The 20,194-nt window shown below is 42.4% G+C and overlaps 1 protein-coding gene across 7 annotated transcripts in view; it reads left to right on the top strand.

The window, feature by feature from the left end:
- Window positions 1-7,789, top strand: part of ZNF827 (zinc finger protein 827) — a 177,506-nt gene extending 169,717 nt beyond the window's left edge. Inside the window, exons 13-15 of one of the 7 annotated variants that reach the window (XM_037830753.1) lie at window positions 73-250; window positions 2,294-2,326; window positions 3,806-3,938. In XM_037830753.1, the coding sequence (XP_037686681.1) occupies window positions 73-250; window positions 2,294-2,309 (194 nt within the window). In that variant the 3' untranslated portion in view covers window positions 2,310-2,326; window positions 3,806-3,938. Of the gene's footprint in view, window positions 1-72; window positions 264-1,942; window positions 2,010-2,057; window positions 2,327-3,805 lie in introns of those variants that run through there. The other 6 variants (XM_037830752.1, XM_037830754.1, XM_037830750.1 and 3 more) reach the window with 6 other exon arrangements.
- The last annotated feature ends 12,405 nt before the right edge of the window (window positions 7,790-20,194 follow it).

Raw genomic sequence — 20,194 nt, 5'->3', positions numbered from 1 at the left:
GGAGGAGGGGGGTACCCGAGTGGGAGATTCCTCTGCCACCCACACCTCTACACCCAGCCTCGGTCCTTTCAGGATTCGAATGCGTTTTTTGCAACTTTGTCTGCAAGACGAAGAACATGTTTGAGCGCCATCTGCAGATACACCTCATCACCCGGATGTTTGAGTGCGACGTGTGCCACAAGTTCATGAAGACCCCCGAACAGCTTCTGGAGCATAAGAAATGCCACACTGTCCCCACCGGTGGGCTCAAGTAAGGAAAGCAAGTACAGAACCTTTTACTGTGTTGTTATTAAACACCCTTTCCCCGTCCCTGCCCCCATCCCCTCCCCTGAAGGTTTGGGGGCCTTGGAGAGGGGGAGCTTGGTGCGAGGGGAGTCAGTCAGGCACCTCTGCTGCCTTTAGCTGGGTATGGATTAGCCCTGTCCTCCGGGGTGTCAGTGGAAGTTCTCAGCAGGAGAATCCACGTCACAGGGATCCGGGATTCGGGGCAGGGAAGAAGACATGTTGGATCAGCTCAGCCGGAGAGGATAGAATCATCCTACACTGCTTGAATTCTGTTCACATTTGATTTTAATGGACCCAGGGGTTAATGTCCCCATGTGTAAATCATTACAACTGTCACTGCAATTCACAGTCTCTGTTTTTTTTTTTTTTTTAGATGATTTGCTATATATCTTTTAATACTCATTCGAGCCAGGGAACCCCATCTTCACCCCACCCCAAAAATTGGAATCTTGGCAGTTGGAACAGGCAGGAGGCAACGTTTTCATGCAAAGTTCATGTGCCTCATGTCTCCCTGCAGATATCTCTTATATGTTCCCAGGCACTGTAATTGGGATCTCCTTGGTTTAGCCTTCATGAGATCCGACACTTCCAGTCACACGTTAATCCTGGGTCCCCAAAGACCTCAACAACGCACATCATCATTAACCAATATTTGCAAGTAGCCAGCTGGTCCCTAGTGAGACCAATCAGTTATTATCAAACTTAATCTGTGCCTGGCTTGATAATAGGTGCTAAAGGGCAAACAAGGAATAAAACATAATTTCCACCCTCAGGAAATTTATGTCCTAGCACGATTAGAATTTAATCTTCTCCGTGATTCAGAAATCAGAATCCCCGTTCACACAGGCCCTTAGTGTCTAGTAAAGAGAAAGAAACATACATAGTTGGGCACAGAAAGGCACACAATGCTATCTTCAAGGCATAATTCTTAATTTTTAGCTAAAATGATAATGTAATTAAAAGAATGGGAAATTACATTTTATTTAACATAGGGGCGGGGGCGTGTTCTAAAACACTTTCATCTTTGAAACTCACAACCTACCAGAGAGGTGACATAGTCCTTCCAAGTGGGTGACGGATGGGGAGAGACCCAGAAGGACCCTGGGGGTCAAAGGTCAAGGGCAGCACATGATCAGCTGCCCCAGGCTCCCGCCTGGTCATGGGGTGGGGAGAGTCCTCCTCAAAAACTTGTCCCAGACAGAAGAGTTAGGGAGAAGCACCTCTTATTTTTTGTTTTTTCACTCTTGGGGGCGTTTATGTGGAAGAGGGGGGTGTCTGAAAAGAGTTGAGGGGATTATAATTCAAGAAAACCAATAAAAGGGAAATGCCTAGCCAGAGCTTATTTGGGAATGTGATTTGGTTTGCTCCCCCTGTCCCTTTCTAAATAATATCTGTGTATTCTTTAAAAAAAAAAAAAAAAAAAAAAAAAACATTTTTTTTCCTGTGGTTGGACTAGTGCTCATTGCCTTCCCAGTAGCCCAATCACCCCCATTCACTTTTTGGCACCTGCCAGTTGTGGCTCTGCCGGTTAGCCTTTCCTCAGGGACCTAAGAAATCCCGAGCCTCTGAACCTGTTGGGGAGAATGCACAATGAACTCTGATGCTTTTTCCGGAACAGACACTTCCCATGCGGTGCTAACGGTCCCCTGTGTAATAGTTTATGTTCTAGGATGACCAAGTAGAAGAATACTTTGAAAAAATTGATAATGCCTTCTGGCTATACAGTGAGTCTTTGTTTTGTTTTGTTTTGTTTTGTTCCTTTGCCATTTCAGAGAATTAATTTGCCTGAGAGAGTGTCTTTAAGATAAATAATGGGAGCACGGAAAACCCTTAGCACTTTGCCTCAGCAGTGAAAGCAAGATTGAGCTGTGGGTCACAGAAATGTCCTTAAAGTGAAACAGACTGCAGATGTCTAAATTGCTTTTCTGTGATGGAACTGCTTGTACTCTATATCCTGTTCATAATGCAGATGAAATAAGATTATACTATTATTTTTCTTTTGCCGTAGCTCAGGACAGTGGTGAGTTTCAGACTCCTCTAGGTAAGGCCCAGCTTGGCGTAGGGGTTGTGTGTGCACCTGACCTGGGAATGGGCTTTATATTTCTCTCGTGTGCACTCTTCTGTGAGCTGAGGTTCAAAGGCTGACGGCGAGCTTGGCGCTGAGGAAGCAGTGCACGGTGCACTGGGGTGTGTTGGGCTCTGCTGAACACCTCTCCAAACCCTCAGAGGACAGTCCACTCTTGGTCCCTGCCCTGCGGGTGCCAAAGACGAGTCGAGGCAGCCACCTTTGCATTTGCATTCTTTTTGTAAAGAAAGCAAACACTGTACAGTATTCATATAGACCCTTACTCGAGCACAGCAGCTTCCACGAGAGAAACCCAGAAATTGTCAACATGCCCTCGCCACTCCTTCCAGCCCCTCTGGCAGCCAGGAGGGTTGGTGGTAGTGTTTCCTCCCTGCAGAGGAGGGAGAAACCGAGGCACACAGAGGCCCAGGCTCTGACCCAGGGTATCCAGCCAGAGCCCAATAAGGTGACAGAGCTGGAACTAAAATCTCCCATTCCAGAATCTATCTAATTTACGTGTAGAGACTACTCAGTTTCTCACTATTTCCTGAGTGCCATGTGCTGAGTACTCTCCCAAGCACTGTCGAGAATCCAGAAGAAACGGAAGATAGGCTTCTGCCCTCTGAGAATTTATGATCCCACTGGATGGTCATTACCCCTATGACATAATAAGTAATAATGTCTTCAAGCTCCATGTAGCAGTTGTCTCCCTTCCCCCCATCCCACCATTAGTAGATGGGCTGCTGGGTGGGCCTCCTTCTCCTCCCATGCCCCTGACATAGTCCTTATCTTCCTCTCCTGATGGGGAACAAGTGCTTTAAGGAATAGGCTTTATGAGTACACACACACACAGAGTCTTACACAGACAGAGACACACAGAGGCCTTCTCATCCTAACAACCCTTTAATAAGCACGATTCTGACCCCTATGACTTTCTGTTTGCTGGAGGTAGCTCTCCCCCTATAAGCTGTTCTTTAAAACCTCTTAGCCTTTCTGCGTGTGCTTGGTGTGGTGCATGAAAAGTCGATTCTTTGTGTTGCTCCCGTTTCAAGGGGAGGCTGTGAGGTTTAGACCTCTGCCATGTCTGGTTGGGAGCGGGGAGGGCTCGGAGGGTACGGGAGGGAGGGCGGAGGGGAGCTGCAGCTTATTTATTCCTTGCACTTTCTCTGCTCCCCATCATAAAGGCTGCTGTTGGCTCTTCCAGCCAGGAGACCCAGAATAGGCTGTGAGCATACCTGGTCGGAGCTCCTCGTTAGCCGGGACTGCTCTGTTAGCTGTGCAAAGCCAAAGAGGGCCATCTTAGCCCCTGAGAGGCGGCAGGGCCAGGCTGGGCAGTGGCAGGCCAGGCCTCGGAGTTTGGAGGGTGGTGTGAGGGAAGGTTGGCGAGGAGGGTAGAAACCCGCCAGCCGCAGAACCTCTCCGGCTGAACTGCCCTTTCATTGCTTCCCCCGGCAGGTGCCCATTCTGCATTTATTCCACCAACCGCCCCGCCGCCATGGAGTGCCACCTCAAGACCCACTACAAGATGGAGTACAAGTGCCGGATCTGCCAGACGGTGAAGGCCAACCAGCTGGAGCTGGAGACGCACACCCGGGAGCATCGCCTCGGCAACCACTACAAGTGCGACCAGTGCGGCTACCTGTCCAAGACGGCCAACAAGCTCATCGAGCACATGCGCGTCCACACCGGGGAGCGGCCCTTCCACTGTGACCAGTGCAGCTACAGCTGCAAGCGCAAGGACAATCTCAACCTGCACAAGAAGCTGAAGCACGCCCCACGCCAGACCTTCAGCTGCGAAGAGTGCCTGTTCAAGACCACACACCCTTTCGTCTTCAGCCGCCACGTCAAGAAGCACCAGAGTGGGGACTGCCCTGAGGAGGACAAGAAGGGCCTGTGTCCGTCCGCCAAGGAGGCAGCCGGCCCCGGGGCCCCACTCCTGGTCGTTGGGAGCTCCCGGAATCTCTTGTCCCCGCTGTCTGTCATGTCCGCCTCCCAGGCTCTGCAGACCGTGGCCCTGTCAGCCGCCCACAGCAGTGGCTCAGAGCCGAACCTGGCACTCAAGGCTCTGGCCTTCAACGGCTCCCCTTTGCGCTTTGGCAAGTATCGGAACTCGGATTTTGCCCATCTCATTCCCTTGACAATGTTATACCCCAAGAACCACTTGGATCTCACATTCCACCCTCCACGACCTCAGACTGCGCCTCCCAGCATCCCCTCACCCAAACGCTCCTTCCTCGCCTATCTGGGACTAAGAGAAAGAGCAGAGACTGTCTGAGGACAGCAGTGTTCTGTACCAAAAACAAAGTGACAGAATAAAAACACAAAACCCACAAAACTTAAACACAACCCCAGCAGGTGTATGTTGCTGCAAAACCTACAGACCCCCATGGGTCTGAAACAAGTGTACTGTATATCTTTAGTAATGACTAGAGGATTGGCTCTGTGTGTATACCTATTGCATTGACATGAAAGCTGCTTTATTCAATCTTCAGAGAGGTGACCTACTGCATACTTCTACCTTCAGAGGCATGCCTCCCCAGCCACCCACTCCCACTCTCACCCCTTCTCCGTACTTTTATCTGAAAGGAATTTTGTCTCGTTAAACCCAAAAGAGAGTGTCCTTAATAGCAGTCAGCACTTGTCAGATTATATACCGGTGCATTTTGTTTTCTGTTGGGTGAATGGGTGTGTGGGCGTCTGTGGATTCCGAAAGAGAAAGCCGTGTGTTGCGTGCCGTGCCACGTCTCTCTCCCGCACAGTCTTCGTGCTGGCTTATTTAACAGCAGTGAACATTTCTTTTCCCTCCTGGGTTGTTCACCCACTGCAGTCTCTCCCTGAGCTCCTTCGACACCTTTCCCTCTCGATGTTATGGCTACAGAGTGGTTAGGGCCTGATGCTTAGTTGATGAAGGAATGGTAGACATCGACAGTGCTGCTTGAGATTTCAGACAGAGTGCTGGCGACCCCGTGCGCAGATCATCTTTGGTTATGAAGATGGGAGGAAGCCAGCAACCAATCTGGAAGAAATATCTCGCAGTGCTGCGGGTAACTTCACAAAACATAAAGGTGTGTGTCCATATGTAGACGATGTGCATGGTACACACATACTCACTGCATCATTTTTTAAGGGCAGATTATATATATATATATATATATATATATAAAAGGATATATATATATATATAGATGATGTATCAATTCAGTGGTTACCATTTGTTAGCAAGTAAAAAACTATATGAGTGAAAAATTTTATGGTTGCTAAATCCAGCCAAGGAGATTAAAAGAGGGTTTGGATATATTCTGGGTATAAATGCTCAGACTAAAAAAAAAAAAAAGAAAGAAATGGCAGTTTTGCACAGTGCTTTGGTCTTGCACTAGTTTTTGTTTCTCATCTGCAGAAAAAAAAGTCAAATAAAAGGAAGAAAATGTACTTTTATATGAAAGGAGTAGACTGTATGTTTGAAAATTTAGTCACAACCTCTTTGACATTTAAAAAATACAACAAAAGGTGCTGTTTAGTCCTTCTGTTTGGTTTATGCCCCTGAGAAGTTTCAATTGTGTCTGTAGATCCTCTGGCTCTAGTGGTGTCCTCCACGTTGTTAGTAATTCTGTATTCCATTTTGTTAACGCCTGGTAGATGTAACCTGCTAGGAGGCTAACTTTATACATATTTAAAGCTCTTATTTTGTGGTCATTAAAATGGCAACTTACATGCAGCACTTTATGCAGCAGGAAGCAGATGTGGATTGGTTGCATGGCCCTTTGCTCAACTTAAAAGGCAATGGGTGACTTAAAAAGGAAAAAATCTTTGGCGGAATATGGTAATTGCTTTTTATTTTTAAGACAACAGAATTTCCAGTATGAAACAGGCTGAAAGAGCAGGAAGAAATTGCATTGTATAATAATGGGAAATTTGGAATATAAAAGTTTATATATTATTTATCTGTTGAAGAACTGGTGTGCAAGAACACTTTCTTACTGTGTTGCTGTTTTCCATCATGTGTTATGCTAGAATTGGGGTTCTTTTTTTTTCCATCTGTCTCAGCAGGGGAAAATAAAAGCATCCTTACTTTTCTTCCTCTATAGTCAGTTTGCTTCACTGAAAGCCCCCTCCAAATTAGTGCAGTCCTCCATGAAGCCAGAAGACTGTACTGTGTGTCCACATCATCGTATCCCCTTTTCTCCTCTGCACCCAGCCCCCAGCCCTGGCGGTGGCCTACACTTGCCCTCGCCAGCCAGCCAGCCAGTGGTGGGGAGCTTGCCGGGTGCTCCAGAAAACCTGTTTACACTAAGGAGATGTCCACGGGGGCAGGGAGACTGAGCCAGCTAGGGCAGGACGCTTCCACTCCCTCCACCATTCTCCAACAGAGACGATTGTTCTCGGCCACGTTCGAAACATTCAACCTCGCCATGTCCCTGTCTCAGTACAAAACACTGTAGACAGTTATGGACAATACACTCCAAGAATACTGGGCTTATAGGTGGGTTGGTTTTTTATTTTTAAAATAATGTCTTTATCCCCATATAATGGAGAATGTGCCACTTGGCTAATAATGTGCTTTCAAAATTACAAGTTCAGTGATGACAGCAAATAGGGCTGCGGTGATCCCACAGAAGCTGGCAGAAAAGGCAAATCACACAGAAGCACCAGCAGGTTAAAAACCTGAAAGGGTGGCCCTGACAATTAGGACTATAGGTTTTACAGCATGCCCTTGTGCAATATGAGATCCTAGGGATAAAACTTCCTAAGAGCGAGAGGAGTGATGGATGGAGACGTTTATTGCTCAAATGCCATGCATTTCACTGCTTGCCACTGAACTTGTATTTGAATGACTTAGTAATGCTTAATGTAATTGGGCAAGTTTTTTAGCACTTTGGAAAGAGTCATCAATCTTTCTGGTAAATTATAAAAGTTTTCTGAGTGAGAAGAGGTGTGTTTGGAGTTTGTTTGACTTTTTATATTATTATTGTTATTAATAAAGAAAAAATATACACCATTTTTCAGACTCCACCTAGATAATATGTATCCCTGAATTTGGTTTGCAGCTTGATACTCAGGGAAGGATGTATTCCATAGATATCCTTTCCGTGTAAAACACTAACATCTTTGGGAACTTCACCTACCAACTAACTTCAATTCTGTGTCCACTATGCATTCTTCAATGAAGGCTAGCTTATTTTTCCATATAGTAATGCAGTTAGAGTTCTCAGCACTTTCTTCTCTCCTTTTTTAATGTCTCATATTATGTTCAGATGATCATACTGTCAAGGTTTGTGTACATTACTGAAAATTTGTATTGTATAAAGCTTTTTGCATTACGAGGCTGTACAGGGTCATTTTGACAGTAACTGGTATATTCCTTTGCATCTTATGTTGCATTGCCAATTTCTAGTGTATCCAGTTTGGAAGTATAATATACTCTAATTAAAAAAAAAAAAGGTTGGGTATCCTCTCGTTTTGTTTTGTTTTGTTTTTCTTTCTTGGTTGCTTTCCTTGACTACCTGTTATTCTCAGGGTTTTATTTGTCTTGCTTTGTTCCATTTGTTTTTTGCTTTGCACCATATTTTAATCAAGTTTAGGAAATGTCCACTACTAATTATAACCCTTATAAAATGCAAGTTTTAAGCAGCCATGGTTATAACGCAAAGTTTTGTTATGTTAATCATTAATAGCATTAAGGTTGAGAGTGTGTCCGTCATTCAGTAAAACTGCAGGCCAACTCCTTCCTGAAAGTAGTGATATTTAAAACTCTTCACCAGTCTTACCTTCCCATGCTTGACATCATTTTATTGACCCCATAGCCAAGGGGGGAAAGAAACAAATGAAAAAATTCCATTTATCTTAATGAAGTTGGGCAACTATGAAATTTTAATGAGGGGGAAAATAGTATGCTTTGCAAGCTAAATAATAATCTATCCAAATGGAAGTAATAGTCACCATTTAAGAAGAGGTACCAGATAGAGAAATGGAGGCCAAAAAAGGAGGTGAAAAGCACACTCAGTTAAAACGATGTGTTTTTTTGGTTTAAAAAAAAAAAATCCATTATTTAAAACTCTGTCCATTTGCATTCTTACCCATAAACCTGTTTGTAGATAAAATATATAAAACAGCAAAACAGAACGTTTTGTCTGGTTCACAACTTGCACTCTTACTATATCCTTTGCTTATTTTAAGAAATTGTGAACCACTACACTCTAACATTCAAAAATATCAAATTTACTTTTTCAAAGATGAGATCATGTAGGAAAACCCATTATAAAACTGATCAGTCACCACAAAATACTATTTTCCCCTTCATTTTTTCATTTAAAAGCTATGATAGATAACTGATTTAAGTTCTTTCACTTGATTCCAATACCAACTTTTTTTACGGGGTGGCTGGTATTTATTCAAAATATTAAAATAAGCTCGATGACTTGGATTTTTTGCTAGTGCTACAAGCAGATGTGACTTCCAAGTTTGTATACATTTTTTTTCTCAGACTTCACCACTACCTCACATTTTCCCTATGGTTGAGAATAGCCAGAAATAAAAAGAAAATAATCATTAGTTTGGGAATTGTTTCCCCCGAAATGGGATTCAGTGACTTTGAGGGGTGGTCTGGGGTAGGAGCCATTCCCGACAGCAGACCTACACAATGCTGCCTATGAACCTAACCTGGCCATCTGCAAGCCGGGGAGGTGTTCCCCGTTTCAATATATACTTTTTTTCATATGTACTTTTCCCTGTGTCATGTTACATAAATATATTGTACGCTAAGACACAAGGCCATGGTTTCTACAATGTGTCTGCAGCTGACTGGCTCCATTGGGTGGCCTCCAACAAACTGCCTGGGCATTTAACAGAGCAGCAGCGCTAGCTACAAGGGAACAAGGAGAAATAGCAAGACTTGGTGAGCCTCATGTTTCTCCTTACCCACAGTCAGAAGCATCCTTGTGCCTGCCAGAGGTCATGGGGGGCTTGTCAACAGTTTGAAGGAGAAGGCACGTCTCAATAATTGCAGACACATAGAAATTAAGTCACCTCGATTTCAGCTCACAGAGGGGAAGGAGAACCAAGAGGAACTCATGTGGGAGTAGAGAGGGAAGGAAGGAGACAGCGGCTGATGATTTCGTACATGCTTCCAGAAGACAGGATGTAAAATAGAATCCTTTCCAATGGCAGCTTAGAACCCATGAGCAAATCCATGGGCTAGAGAGTACTCTTGAGCATTCAGGCCCATTCAACTCTGCAAGATACCCCTGCTAATGTTCTTACTTACATGAATCCCTCATAACAAGACTCCCACACAAAGTGAGGTTTGTGAATAATCAACCTAAGCAAGCAAATGCCCATAAAGCAGGCCCTGGCGTTAATGAAGTGCGGTGACTGCAGGGACTGAGGATCCCCATTTTCCTATCCAATGTCTTATTATTTAAGACCTTTTCTTATGAGGTGGTAGATTTCCATTATTTTGATAGCTGGATCTGTAGAACAGGAAAGTGCAAATCCTGCTGACATTGGTAGGAGCTGCAAAAAGGAGAAAGCAAGCCAATTGCGGTATCTTTTTGGATTTCCTTTTTGATACAGTTAAGGTAAAGCTTAGTTAATTCTTGGTTTCCAATAGAATTATAGACCTATGGTAGAGAATCTACCTCAATTTACACTTCAAAATTAATTCCCCCTAAGCCGTCTCTACAGGTAGCTTCATACCGTGTTTAGTGAGAGTATCAATAATTGGATTACATATAAATGTTTTCCAATGATGAGGGACATTCCCATGGAGTCAGATTACCTGTGTTTGAAGCCTGGCTCTGACACAAACCAAGGGTGTGATTCTGACATACCACTAGGCATCTTACCCAAACACAAGTTGAACTGGATGATCTCAAAACCCTTTTATACCCTAATATACTTTGATTCTATGACTCTTTCTAACCAGGAAAAAGTCAGCCTTTTGAAGCAGAAGTGGTTGCGAGGCAGTTATGGCAAGATGACACCTCAGAGTTTTCAAGCCACAACAGGCTCAGGGGAGAAAACAATGACTAAACATATTTTTCAGTCCACTTCAGGGCTTGGGAGGTCTAAAAGTTTTCTCTTTAAAATCTAAAACACTATGCTTGGATTGCCTGCAGTCATCTAGAGAGCAGCTTGAACATATTTTACCAAACTGTGGGTACTTAATCTGGTTAGATGAGTTAGGAGTTAGCAATAGGAGGATGGAGAGGCATTTCTCTATCTCTGTCCCCCTCCTTTTCCTCCCACCTGCCTGCTTCCCACCTCCTACAAGTGAGTGCAATTGAGAAGCACTGAGCTCTTTGCCTTTCAAGTTCTTTGTAGAAGAGCAGACTGATGGTTCCTTTTAGCAGGTATAATGAAACATAGTTTAGTGTTAGTATAATGAAAGAATATACAAAATATTCTCATCCTGCCACTTGTTTAGAAAAACGATCATCCAAGAACTCTAGGCACATTGTGAAAGTTAGCTCCCAGGCACTTCCATTGAATGGAAAGTCTCCACATGGTTACAGAGACACAGGGAAGTAACCAATTTGTCCCATCACCAAACAAATGAAGCAGAGAGAATATACACCCAGCCAGGGCCAGGGAAAGTTGCCTAGACATCCTCCACCGTGAACATTGGGCCCCATCATAGCCATCCAGGAAATGTGAGTATCTTTCAGATCTTCAAGATTCCTAGATAAGGAGACACCATCACTTGACTTCAGAGTTCTGACTCTTATTTTTATTTTAATTATTATTCTTAGTCAGTGTCCCACAGACTTTTCTGTATGTATTATAAAGAACAACCAGGACCCCTGTCCACTTCACACACACTACAAACTTTAGAACAGAATGTGTTTTAGAACATGTTTGATCAGCATCTGTAGATAGCAAATGTATCGTCTATCTTTACCTATCATTTCTCTCTTTCCCTCTCTCTCTCTCCCCCTCCTTCTCCCTCTCCTCTCCTCTCCCCACCCCACCCCCACCCCAGCTCCGCTATCAATTTTCTGGATTCCTCAAAAAAGCAGAACACTGAGAAAAGGGCTTATGTGCAATAATTTATTTTGGTAAGTGGTTCCAGGCACAAAAGTGGGGAAATAGAGTAAAACAGGTCCTGAGGTAAAACAGGTCCTAAGACAAGAAAGTCAATCCCTGGTGCATTAGCGAACTAGTCATTGCTGTGGACAACTGGGAGGCAGTCCCTCTGGGGACCAGCATGAAGAGCTGTGTAAAATGTATCTCAGAACCGACAGACCAAGGGAGAGAAAAAAGAAGGGGCTGGGGTAACCCCAGAGGGTGTTAACCCCCTTGCAATTCCAGGTTTACTCATGACTTAGAATGGTTGAGTAGATTCTCACAGGCAGCCGCAGTTGACAAAAAAAAAGTCCTGGGGCAGAAAGCAAGAGCTACTTGGTGAAGCTGAGGTGAGCGGCTGTCACTTACACTTGACCACACCTGGTTGCTACAGCAAAGACTGGAGAGTAAGAGTTGAGTTAGGAGTTAGTGATATGGGGAACAGTAGGTATCCAATAAAATTATCATATCTGGCATAAGGTTACCATCACTTTAGCCTCAAAATCAATGTTGACTACACACCTAATCTATTGAGTTAGCTCAAAGCTCTTCCCTCCCCCTCACCCCGCAAGAAGGACTGCTGGGAGTCGGAGAGAGCCAAGGACAGTGTTGGGTCATGATGCTAAGGAATGGAACAGTCAGCACATGAGAAGCAGGTGAAGACTCATCTATATGGCAAGGTCTGTTTCTCAAAGACAGAATTCTCTCTTCTTTGGGGTTTGCTTTTTGATTTCTCTAATGGAACAGACCTCTTCGAAGATTCCACAGCCTAGCAGTCCTTTTACTAATAGAAGATTGGGCTAAGTATGGACTGATGGATAGATAGTTACATAGATACAAAGAATGTGTTTATGAAGAGTACATAGAGCACATATATAGTACTGATATAAATGTTTTAAACATGTACGTGTGTGTGTGTGGGCATCCAGAAAGAAGGCCATGAATTTTATTGTGCTGGGATCCACAATATTAAAAGACAATATTTTTCATTTTCCCTTTGTGCTGCTGAAAGTAAACACAGTTGATGAAACAGACTAACAAATGAAAAGAATAATTAAGAGCCAAAGAAACCTCATTAATCAGAATACCCTCCTTGCCCATCTTATCTACAATAAATGGGAATAGTACTGGGTCATCATGGCATCAGACAATAAACATAGCAACAGCAGTGACTAAATATGCAGAGGTCCTGGTTACATGAAGAGGCCATGTATTGGTTTAAATGGGCAGAATCATAATTTCCTGCTGATAAAAGGATTTCACAATCTGGCTCATCTGACAACAGGTAAGAGGCTTAACTGTGTGCCTGCATGAATTTGTGGCACAGGATCCTGTCCTTAATTATGAGCCCCTCATATTACCCACAATCCATTGTCTCCCTCATCATGATTCTCCACACCTGTTCTCCACAACCAAAAGCTCCCATTCCAGTTGCTCATATTCAAAAGCAAGTCCAAGCCTATCCTCTCAACCACTTCTCTTCCCCAGATCCCTGCCTTCTACTCTAACCTTGACCAATTTCTCCCTCTCTCCCTTTCATTCATTATTTAATGAGTGACAAATACATGAAAAGTCAGGTGCTAGGAGGTAGCAAGAAACAGAGATAATTAAGATACATTTCCTAGCTGTAAGGAGTTAACCAACCAACAGAACAAATGCATGCTTGAACAAGTGCATTATAATATCAGTGAAAAATGTAGAAATTGCTATGGAAGTGTTGAATAAAGAGCTACTAATTCGAACGAGGATCAGAGAAGGCTTTATGGAGGCAGTAGCACGAAAACTGCAATCTAAAGGATGAGAAGGATTTTCAGAGGCAGAAAAAGTGAGGCGGGCCATCCAGGCTGAGAAAGCAGCTTGAGCAAAGACAAGAAGGTGTGAACTTGCATGGTGGATTCTGTCATGCTAGAAGATTTCAATGAAACCAAACAAAACCAGCTTACGTAGGGCTTCAAATTCCTTGTTAAGGAAACAGAACATCTAAGCTTCTCTGTTATTCATAAGAACTAATCAAAAATTTTGAGGAAGAGAGTGGCACGATCTGACCTGTGTTTTAGGAAGACAATTCCGTAGCACTAAGAAAGGAGGACTTGAAAGGCAAGAGACCAGAAGCAGAGTTCAAACGTCCTAAAATGAAGTCATCCTCTCCCTGAAATCTGCCCCTTATGATATCTTAGCGCCAATAAGGGCACACACCCATTCTCCAAGTTACCCAAGCTACAACACTTGGGGTCAACTTTGTCCCCGTCTATCTTTCCTCCTTCCTTTACTTCCTCCCTCTCTTTTGACAGCTAATGCTTCACAGTGTCCTGTTTATTTTACCTGCCAAATATTTTATGATCTAGCCTGCCTTTTCCATTCTTAACATCCTGGTGTTAAGACTTCTTGGCGACCTAGTCTGTGCCCTCTGCCCATCCTGGCTAAGCAGGGTCCTTAGCATCTTTGTGATACCTGATGTATGACAGTAGTTTTCTACCTGAATAGGGCATTAATGTGTAGAAAAGACTGAGAAAATTTCATTCCATAGTTTAGAAGAAAGTTCATGACCACATTTGTATTTGCAGAAATGATATACGAAGCCAGCAGAGAGGGTGATAACAACCATAGTAACAAAAACAAAAACACTAAAGACAGAACCTTGGGAGGTGCTGACTCTAATGGAGGAGGAGGAGGTAACAAAGGAGACTGACAAAAAACTATCAGAGAAGTCATGGGTAAGCAGAACCTTTTTGGAGAAGCCAAGGAAAGAGACCTTTATGTGAAATTCTGCAAAATAATGAGTAAGGTGAGGTTGAACCTCACAGGCTTTATGAATTAGATGGTCCTTGGTGATCTTTAAGGATGCAGTTGCAGTGACATTTTGGGGTTGGAAACCAAATTCCAAGAGGCTAAAGAATGAGTCAGTGGTGAGACACTAGTGACAATGAAGTTTGGCGGCAAAGGAAAAAAAAAATCATGAATACATAGCTCTTGTCAAACAATGCCAAATCTTTCCTTCCCTCTCAGGAAATTTAACCTTTTCCCATAGGTCACATTTCTTCAAGAAGGAGAAGCACAAGCTGCTGACATTTCAATCTTCAACCACACTCCAAACCAATTACCCATACCCCTTCTGGTGTAATGCATCCTTTGAAGTCCATGCAGTCCACCTTGCCACACTCCAGAAAATCACTGCCTTTGCTCTTTACTGGGAGCAGTTTCTGTTAGCCAAAGACATCACAGGAAACAGAAGCTGCACAGATAAAATGTAGTACCACTTCTAAATACAAAAGTCTACAGAAATGCAAACAAAATGATCAAGGTCTGGAAAGTTCCCTTGCTGTGGTCAGAAATTGTAAAACAAGGATTCCAGCCTGTAAAGATGAAGGCTTAGAAGAGAAAATGATAGACCTTTAAAAAAAACAAACCAAAGCAAAACAAAAAAACATGATGAATACAGCCAGAGAGCACAGACTTGGTCACCAAATTCCAGAATATTAGATCTAAAAGGTAGACCTTGAAACTTAAAAGATATCATTTATGTTGGGGCCCTGGTCTCAAGTTACCCTGACTGAACTGTCCCTTTCTGATGCATTCCAAACCCGACCTTTGCAAAAGAGAGTGGATCTCAAATCCTTCTAGGCTGCACAACACTTCAGCTGGGGAGAAAGAGCTACAGATAAATTACACTTTGCCCGCTTGCTGCCACTTCACCAAAAAAATAACCCTCATCAGAAATAATGGCAAGAAAGGTACTGGGCTTTATGAGAGAGAAATGAAATAATCTGGTTTTTATTAAATATCATGAGAAAACTATTAATTCATGCCAGAAACATAAACATTATCATATTGAAAGCATTTATTCTGAAGGAGACCATCTGGCAGAGCCTCGCAGACTGCACTTTGAGAAGCTGAGTGTAACGTGTCACCGTGGCAGGCCAGTCCATTAAAGCGGCAAATCCAGAAGAAGTGAAAATTTAAGATTTTTGAGGGAAGTACTTTGCAGTAATGACATCTGTGAGACACTTATCATGTGTTTTTCTAGAGTGGGACTGCTTTGAGAAATACTATTATATGAAAACTTAAATTTTCAAAACAGTGTTTATTCTTTCAGAATCCCTCCCTTTAAAAATGGATTCTTCCTTTGAGCACTAATATCAGAAGAGTATTTACATAGAAATTTATAGATTCTTAAGTACTTAATATAAAGGCTAGAGGAAAGATGAAGAGGAAAATAAGAAATCTAATGAGTTAGGAGACACAATCAATTATAGATTAAGTACAAAAAACCAAAAATCCAGCACCTTAAAATTATAAAGTAAATGCATTGTCCTTTTTTTTTTGTGCAATGCAATTTGTAAACCTCACTTTTTTTCTCTTTTCTTTTCTTTTTTTTTTTTTTTTGCAGAAAGACAGAGACATCTGTGCCAGTTTGGATATTTTATGTCCCTCAAGAAAAAGCCAAGATCTTTTAATCCAATCTCATGGGATATTTGGATTAGGTTGTTTCCATGGAGATGTGACTCACCCAACTGTAGGTGATAATGTTGATTAGATTATTTCCATGGAGGTGTGGCCCCGCCCATTCAGCATGGGTCTTGATTAGTTTACTGGAGTGCTTTAAAAAGAACCACACAAGCCCAGATGCTTGCTGGCTTAGCTCAGAGATGCTTGAAGTTGTGGACCCATGATGTTGGCTAATGCTTAGACATCTTGGAGAACACCATTTAAAACACAACCTGGGAACAAGGAGATGCCAGCCATGTGTCTTCCGAGCTAACAAAGGTTTTCGGATACCAATGGCCTTTCTACAGTGAAGGTAAATTCATGTTTATGCCTTGGTTTAGACACTTTTATGGCTGTAGAACTGTAAATTTGTAACCAAATAAATACCCTTTATAAAAGTCAATCCATTTCTGGTATTTTGCATAACAGCAGCATTAGCAAACCAGAACAATCTATAATTTGCAAAGTGTGTTTCCCTCTCTGAAGATGGAGAAAGCACTGTTACGTACAAAGTGGAGGAAATCTTACACTCCAGAAAACAAGAAATGCTATGGCAACTTAGAGAAACATCCGACTCCCTTGATGATCCAAGGGTATGTTATCACCTGAATGCCTTGTGTTTTCACTTGATTCCTAAGACATCCCAAAAGAACCATCACCTTAACAGGTATCTTAGTTTACTGGATGCTTATACATCCAGTAAACTAATACCATCAGACAAATACCATCCAATGGATTGGCTTAAATGTTGAGGATTTATTGGCTTACAGTTTTGAGGCTAGAGGAAGTTCAAAATCAAGAAGACAGCAGGTGGTGCAGTATTTTGAGACTGACTGTCAGGAATCCTTGAGTCCTTGGCTTTTCTGTCACATGCAATGCACATGGTGCTGTCTTCTCCTTTCTCTTCCAGTTTCCATTGATTTATGGCTCCTCCTCATGGCTTTCTCTGTGTCTGAATTTCATTCTGCTTGTAACAGACTCCAATAATCTGGGTTAAAGCTCAACCTGATTCAGTTGGGCCACACCTTAACTGAAGTAATGTCTTACAGAGGTCTTATTTACAATCGGTCCACACACACCAGAATGTGGACCAAGACCAAGAACGTGTCAGAACTGGGGTACAAAATTCAGTCCACCTCAATAGACCTTTCAGTACCTGAGAATTCATTCCAAGCTTGGCCCTACTCAAGACCACCAGGAACTCACCTGCCAAAGTTCAATCACTATTTCTGTATGGAGTCATCTGAGAATGGCCACATTAAACATCAAACTACATTAACAGGATATACTGCATTTCTACCTACTCAGGTAGAAGCTATGCATTTCTCAAATTCTAGTGAGAAAGCCACACTGAACAACTAAGTTCTCAGTATTTGTTAGTGTGTTGGGGCTGCAGTTCCTCAATCTAATTATCTTTAGTCAGGAGAGTGAGTGAGTAATTCAGATTATACAGGCTGCACATGTTTACTGTCTGATCAAAGGAACACTTTAATATGTATATTAGGAGTAGAAAACACCCTCATGCAACCCAAAACTCCTAGGAGAATTTGAACCCTCAATAGTTACTTCTATTTTCCTTAAAATTTTAGAAGTCCAGTAACTATTTGAGTACCTTTTAAAAGGCAATATATGCCAAATTATAAAACAAATGATTCAATTTATTCAATGATTCAATGATTACTTTCCAATAGAAGAGTAGAAAAGACGCATAACAATTTTGATTTCATCTTCTGCCTTCATTTGCTCAGAGATGCAGTTATTGGTTTCATGTTTGAATCCATCCCAAATCTCCCTCCTCTATCCAAGATATCAACTCCAATAGATGGGCTTAGAGAATCTATGGAACAAATTACTCAGTCTAGAGTATTAACCTTCTGAGGAGGTTGACAGAGCTTCACACGCCAGAACTTTTAGCCAAGACTCTTGATTTGCTATAAGCTCGGTCACTGCTCTTGTCTTTTCTGTCCAAATGTATAATCAATTCACAACTCATCTGGTGACAAATTAGATTACAGAAGTGCACGAGCAAACTATCTGTCTATGCTTATAAGTTGTTAGTCATGAAAGTGAATATTTAAGTAGGTAGATGAAAGATGCGTAAGAGAGTGACTGAGAATTATAGAGAAATTGTAGAACTTTAGATGATTTAATTCCATTTCCTCATTATATAAAAGAAGTGGGGGAGTAGGTAAGAGTGGAGAGAGAGACAGACTGAAAGATATTTGCTTAATCATAAAAAATAATAATAATTGCTTATATAATTCATATTTACCCAAGGCAGTCTTGTGCTTCAGTCTCAGCATCAGCTCACCAAAACAGCAGTCCAGCAGAAAAATACAATTAATAGCAATTCAAGTCTTTAGTCTCTGCATAAAGCACAAAAGAGGGGAGTACATTCTTGATGTACATCAAAAGTTCTTATCTTTACAGTCTCCTCGCCTATCTAGCAAGAGATGCTTCCAAACCTTACTCTTCTCCTTCTCTCTATTACTCCTTGAAATTCCTACCAACATTCAGGCTACAGAGTCCCTTTCCTCTCTACCTCAGCACTTCATTATAGAAACCAATTCAACCTGTCTGGTTTCTTCATCTCCCCACCCCACATCCTAGAGCTAAAGAAAGACCTGAGCCTTTAGACTGATAGAGCCTATGGTCCCAAGGAGGATAAACTTCACAAATAAACTCACACAGAGATATCAGAATAAAACTCCAGAACATCAAGGTGAAAAAAGAAAATCCTAAAAGGAACAATAGAATACAGATAGCTTACCTATAAAGGAGTGAAAATCAGTTCAATAGGAGACTGTTCATTAACCATAGTGGGTTCAAGAAGATAAGGAAACAAGAGCTTAAGAAATTTTCAGGAAAAGTAAATTACAAGCCAAACTAACACTTAAGAGAGAGAGAGATCAAAATAATGAAACTCTCAGACATACAAGGCCTCGGGAAAATTTATTACCCACATATGCTCTCTGGTGGAGTAGGGAGGGAGAACAAAAGAAATTCTACCACAGGATGTGCTCCAGTAAGAAGGAAAATGGATCCAAAAGGTAATCACGGGCTATAAGCAGCAAGGAGAATGTATTCATGCTTTATTTTTGTAATTAAAAAGTAATCTTTATTTTGTTAAAGGTTGGGGAGAAATGAAGGTTAAAAACACATTTAAATTATTTGTATTTCCATTCCATTTTATCTTTATATAATACATTATAGTTTGCAAAATGCTTTTACGTAAACGTCAGTAGCCAGAATCACAGGACCTACCAAAAATATGTTTTAAGAGCAGCCACGCTGGGACAAATAATTCCAAAAAAAAAAAAACTTGGAAATGCAATCCCTGAGTCTTATAGTGCACTAGCTGCCACAGAAGCTGGCTGCCTAGCACCAATAATCATGATGACAATGTCAGTGGGTCTGAAGAGGGTTGATGAACATAAAATTTAGCAGACTTATTCTTTTTTTTTTTTTTTTTACTCTGCCTACCAAGTTGATCTAAATGGATCCAGAGACAAGGAGGTGAAATGAGGTAAAACTTTCATGTTTCAAGCCAGCTGACACACTGAAAAGGTACTCATTAGCTGTCCAAGCTAAAAGATTTGTGGACAAGAGGCCTCTTCTATCAGGGTGTGGCAGGAGGGCCACAGCTCTGCCAGGAGGCATTCTAACAAAAGATTTAGGCTCCATGATGGCTTCTGTTGAAAGATTCGTGATGATATTGCCTGTGTCATATGCCATAAATTTAGGGCTTGGAATCTCTCACTTGAACTTTTTTACCCCATTCCTGGTGTCTGCCAAAAAAAGAGCAGCTGCCAAAATGCAGACACTTTCCTGGCTCTAAAAATAAAATGCTGACAACGCTTCAGGCCCCTTTGCCAAGATCTGGCCCTTCCCAGGGTAAACAGTAGGTGGTCAAGCTGATCCGAGGCAAATATTGAGCCCTGAGGTAGGCCTAAGTCTAGCCCAAAGGGCTTCGTTCAGGGCATGTGCAGCTGTAAAGCCAGGAAGCCAGAGGTGGCCTGCTCCCCTCCAGAGCTGATGGAGGGCAGCTGCTGCCCCCCTACTCTACCCCAGAGGAAAGCCTTGGGTAACACCAATGATCTTGACCTAGAGAAAGTCACAGGACCCTCACCAGCCTCTCCCCTCAGAGACCTGGGGTGCTCGGTGACAAAACTGAGGGCCTAAGAGATCCTGTCCAGAGAAAGCTCCCCGGGAAGGAAAGAGTTTCGTAAGCAGCCATCTGCATTCGTCACTCAGGACTCTGCTCATCACCTGTCAAAACCCCTCAAGGCCAGCTGAGAG

This window comes from Choloepus didactylus, chromosome 3, assembly GCF_015220235.1.
Source record: "Choloepus didactylus isolate mChoDid1 chromosome 3, mChoDid1.pri, whole genome shotgun sequence".
NCBI classification, from domain to species: domain Eukaryota; kingdom Metazoa; phylum Chordata; class Mammalia; order Pilosa; family Megalonychidae; genus Choloepus; species Choloepus didactylus.
The sequence above is the reverse complement of the archived record's forward strand: the minus strand, read 5'-3'. Positions and strand labels throughout refer to the sequence as shown.